The 4,713-nt window shown below is 42.6% G+C and overlaps 1 gene segment (V, D, J or C); it reads left to right on the top strand.

Moving 5' to 3' along the window:
- The first annotated feature begins 2,661 nt into the window (after positions 1 to 2,661).
- LOC133255909 (T cell receptor alpha variable 12-2-like) lies at positions 2,662 to 4,073 on the top strand. The segment is given in 2 exon segments: positions 2,662 to 3,099; positions 3,310 to 4,073. Coding segments are annotated over 2 exon segments (453 nt in total).
- The last annotated feature ends 640 nt before the right edge of the window (positions 4,074 to 4,713 follow it).

Genomic DNA, 4,713 nt, shown 5'->3' with positions numbered 1-4,713 from the left:
AATTGGTGTGATCATTCTAGTAGCTATAACTTTGCCATTTTTCCTAGTCATTTCTTAATCACACTCAAAATTTTTGTATAGAATGATAAGGAGCCAGAAGAATAAGGGCCTTTTCACGCCATTTACAGAGATCACTTATATTCACCACCTTGGGCCTACTGGGCCATTTAAGGGAATTCTTAGAGCAGTGTATTCAAGTAAACCATAGTTATCTTCACAGTCTAGGACCTTATTTATTCAACAGGAGAATCTAGGTGGCTGAACAAAAATTAAATAATTTTAATACCATTTTGACTGGCCTACTGCCAAGAAGGTGGACTAGCCAAGCTGGTCAGAGGTTCACTCTTCAGGGAAAGAATGAAGCATCATGCTTTCTTTCCACTTCTGACAAGCTGTAGTAGGTGTATTTTTTTTTTTTTCTACTCAACCTGTTAAGGAAAGTTAAAAACTCTGGAGCACATGTAAAAGCAAAACATGAGAATTTAGAGAGAAGAAACCAGACTAGCTTAGGAACTCGGGGCTTGAGGAGTGATAGAGCAGTGAGTTCCCTGAGCTTCCTTTTGCCTCTTGTAAACCAAGTGAGTCCTGGAGAAGCCAGGAACCTGAAAATGCCAACAGATGTAGACAAAAAAGGCCATGAAAAGTCTTCTCTCTGCAGCCAAAGGTCCAGGAAGAGGACAGCTTAGAAAGACAAGAAACTTTAGCACATTTACCTGTATATAGAGGCAAACACCACAGAGAGCTGTGCAGCAGCTAAGCAAACACATAGTAGAAGGAAACGGACGCCTGACAGGAAAGCCCTGTGGTGTTTTCACTCACCCTTGTTCCGTCTTTCCATCACTGGATCCATGACAGTTTTTAGATAGCTGCCTGCATCCCCAGGGTGGGTTCCAGTGGTGGAGGTGGAAGAGCTCTTTGTCATGAAAGAGCAGAGCTTCACTGCTTTAACCTGTCTCGTGGCTCCCTCAAGGACCAACGAAAAGGGCTTGTCTATATGTCACATAACTCAGCACTCTCTCAGGGCAGAGAAATTGTTACACAGAGAACGTTTTCTAAGACAAATTCAACAGTAGATTTGGATAGGCAGGAGAAAGAACTTGAAGATAGGTTAATTGAAGTTGTCCAGTCAGAGAGCAGAAAGAAAAAAGAATGAAGAAAAATGAACTGAGACTAAAGGACCTGGGGGACATTGTCAAATTTTCTGATGTAAGTATAATAGGATTCCCAGAAGGGGAGGAGAGTGAGAAATAGCTGTGTGAGTTTTGTCAAAAGCAATGTTCTCTTAAAGAAAAGGATCCCACTGTTAGCATCTTCTCCTTCATCCTACTTCCTACATAGTCGCCGGTGGGAAGAGGGAGGACCTGACCAGTCCATCTTTGATGGATACTGTTTACCTAGTTCTTGAGCAGAAAGGGACCTGCTGCATTGCTGGTCTCTAGCCACTAGCTTCTACAAGGGCATGAGGCAGGAGGTGAAATGAGAAGGAACAGTACTTGTCTGTGCTTCTTTCTCCGTTAGACTCAGTTAAGCTTCCTGCATAGTAGCCCTCTGATAAACCTGGTTTGCTGGTTAGGGTACAATAGAAAGGCAGAGAGTGATTGTTGCTGTTCTTGTCTAGTTGCTAAGTCATGTCTGACTCTTTTGCAACCCCATGGACTATAGCCTTGCTAGGCTCCTCTGTCCATGGGATTTTCCAGGCAAGAATACTGGAGTGGCTTGCCATTTCCTTCTCCTGGGGAATCTTCTCGACCCAGGGATTGAACCTGCATCTTTTGCATTGCCAGGCGGATACTTTATCACTGAGCCACCAGGGAAGCTTGTTAGAGAGACTGATACCAGACCCATAACTTTGGAGATTAATCCTGAGATGCCAGGACTGTGTATAAGAAAAGGGATTAGACTCATGAACACATCCTTTGGGTTTTATTTACACTCTAGGTACTGAAGGATGGTACATCTACTATTACCATCAGCCCAAGTAAGCGATGATTCCTCACACATATGCCACTGGTACATAATGGAATTAAGAATTAAGTCCTTGACTTTGTTAAAAATCTGCCCAAGTTGTGAGCTGGAAACATGTTTGTTCAGTTAGATTTTAGGTCATTGTGTCTTAAGAGGATTCTTTTGAGTTAGATTCAGTTCAGTCACTCAGTCATGTCTGACTCTTTGCGACCCCATGAATCACAGCACGCCAGGCCTCCGTGTCCATCACCAACTCCTGGAGTTCACTCAGACTCATGTCCATTGAGTCAGTGATGCCATCCAGCCATCTCATCCTCTGTTGTCCCCTTCTCCTCCTGCCCCCAATCCCTCCCAGCATCAGAGTCTTTTCTAATGAGTCAACTTGAGTTAGATTAGATTTCTTTAAAAATATAAGTGGGGAAATAAGATAGGAAGTGTTGACCTGATATGAAGAAAAGCTACACAGATCCCCTGAATCATGAGAGCCTCGCCCAGATTTCTATCACTAGAATATCTTAGGACTGGTTTTTCAGTGTGAGAGAGTGGCCATTTGATAAAACTGCTTCTAATCAGACAAGCGTTGCCATTTGATGTAAAACACACATGTAGACATCACTCTATCCCCACACACATTGACTTGGACCATATGCTTCTCAAATTTTTAATTTAACTAAAGTGGCAAATTTTTATTTTCATCAGTTCCCATAGTAAGGATCTATGCTTCACCTATTTCTTTGATCAGGGTCTTGAGTCCACAAGATGGCAGTGTCTTCTCAGGAACCCTGCTCATGTATTCCTTCGTGTGTGTGTGTGTGTGTGTGTGTGTGTGTGTGAGAGAGAGAGAGAGAGAGAGAGAGAGAGAGAAAGAGAGAGAGAGAGGGCGGGAGAAAGGAGGAGGAGAGAGGAGGAGCTCGGTGGTGTGTTGCATGGGTAATGAAAAAAGTCTCTTTTGTCTTTGATAGAACAGGCTCTTTTTATGATTTCTAAAGCAGAAGAATTGAAATATCTGAGCTCAACTTTTTTTTTTTTTTTTTTTTTAAGGGCTTAAAATTTGAATCCTCCGTGAACCAGGGGAGGAAAGAATGATGAAATCCTCAGGAGTTTTATTAGTGATCCTGTGGCTTCAGTTGATCTGTAAGTTTGGGGGCATTTCTATGGGACCATAAAATACATTATTTGGAGTCATTGTCTCTTCTAGGCTCATGGAAAAACATGAACACTATTTCCCTTAAATAAGGGATGGTAGAGGTGGGAGGTCTGCGAAAAGATAACTTGAATTCTGGAGAGGAAGCATCACCACCTAACCCACCTTCTCTGACTGAGCGTTCATGTCTCTTTGCACAGTGGCGAGCAGCCAGCAGAACACAGTGGAGCAGAGTCCTGCGTCTCTGCCCGTCCCAGAGGGAGCCGCCGCGTCTCTCAGCTGCACTTACTCTGACAGCAATTCTCAGTACTTCACATGGTACAGACAGTACCCTGGGAAAGGCCCTGAGTTTCTGCTGCAAGTGTATGCCAACAACAACAAAGAGGAAGGAAAATTTACAGCGCAGTCCAATAAAACCAACAAGCATGTCTCCCTGCGTATCAGAGACTCTGAGCCCAGCGACTCAGCCACCTACCTCTGTGCAGTTGAGCACACAGTGCTCCCCAGGCACCTGCAGCCTGTGCCCAAACCTGCTGGGGCCCCAGCAGTGCCTCTTGGAGAGCTTAGGCTGCAGGGCACAGACATTCTCTTACCTCTCTAGATGTAGATGAGGATTAAGAGTAACAGTGTAGAAGGTTTGATTGATTAGGGAAGTATTTTCATAATTCTGAAAACAGTTGATTCTGAAGGGAAATTAAAGACACAGTTTGGTCTGAATGACTGAAATATTTTTCAATCTTCTTATTGTACTCTAGTTTTGTACCATAACTTTACTCACTGGAATTGGTATTATGATGCTTTTATATATGACAATATTTTAATATAATAACTGAGATACTCCCTCATAGTTCCTGGTACATTTTGCTCTGTCCCCATGTAGATATTCAAGGTGTTTGATATTCATTGCTTTAGAAAATAATGGAAAAACATAAATGCAGAAGTCTTTTTTTTTTTTTTTGATGTGGACCATTTTTAAAGCCTTTATTGAATTTGTTACAATATTGTTTATATTTTATATTTTTTGCTTTTTGGCTGTGAAGCATGTGGGATCTTAGTCCCCAGACCAGGGATTGGAAGGCACACAAGTGGAAAGAGAATTAGAAAGTCCCCCTGCATTGGATGGCCAAGTGTTAACCACTGGACCTCCAGGGAAGTCCCAGAAAGGAGTCTTAAGCAACTATTTTGAACAAGTTGTAAGTCATGAATTATTTTAGTTATAGGTCTGCCACCTCATCTTCACCCATCTTCATCTTCAACTGCAACCCCATTGGTGGATTAGATAAGGATACATTTGATGGGTGGATGGAAGGACTAACATCAGAAGGTGAGACGTGGTTGAAACAAAAAGCCTAGAGAGTTGTAGGAATTCAGATCAGAGGTTTATGTTACCATTTTTTGAGTAAAGGCTGAGTAGAACTCAAAGTTCCAGGTGTGAGCCTTGTGGGAGAGTGCATTGATTCCTATGTACTTGAGTGTGGCTGGGGATGGTAGAGAGAATTAGCTACAGCCATAGAATATCCCACACCCACAGCAGGGTGTAGGGGTACAGATTACCTGAGAAGGATCTCTGAGTAACCAATGTTATGGTGATTAAAGACCTACAT

The sequence above is a fragment of the Bos javanicus genome, chromosome 10 (assembly GCF_032452875.1).
Source record: "Bos javanicus breed banteng chromosome 10, ARS-OSU_banteng_1.0, whole genome shotgun sequence".
NCBI classification, from domain to species: domain Eukaryota; kingdom Metazoa; phylum Chordata; class Mammalia; order Artiodactyla; family Bovidae; genus Bos; species Bos javanicus.
The sequence above is the reverse complement of the archived record's forward strand: the minus strand, read 5'-3'. Positions and strand labels throughout refer to the sequence as shown.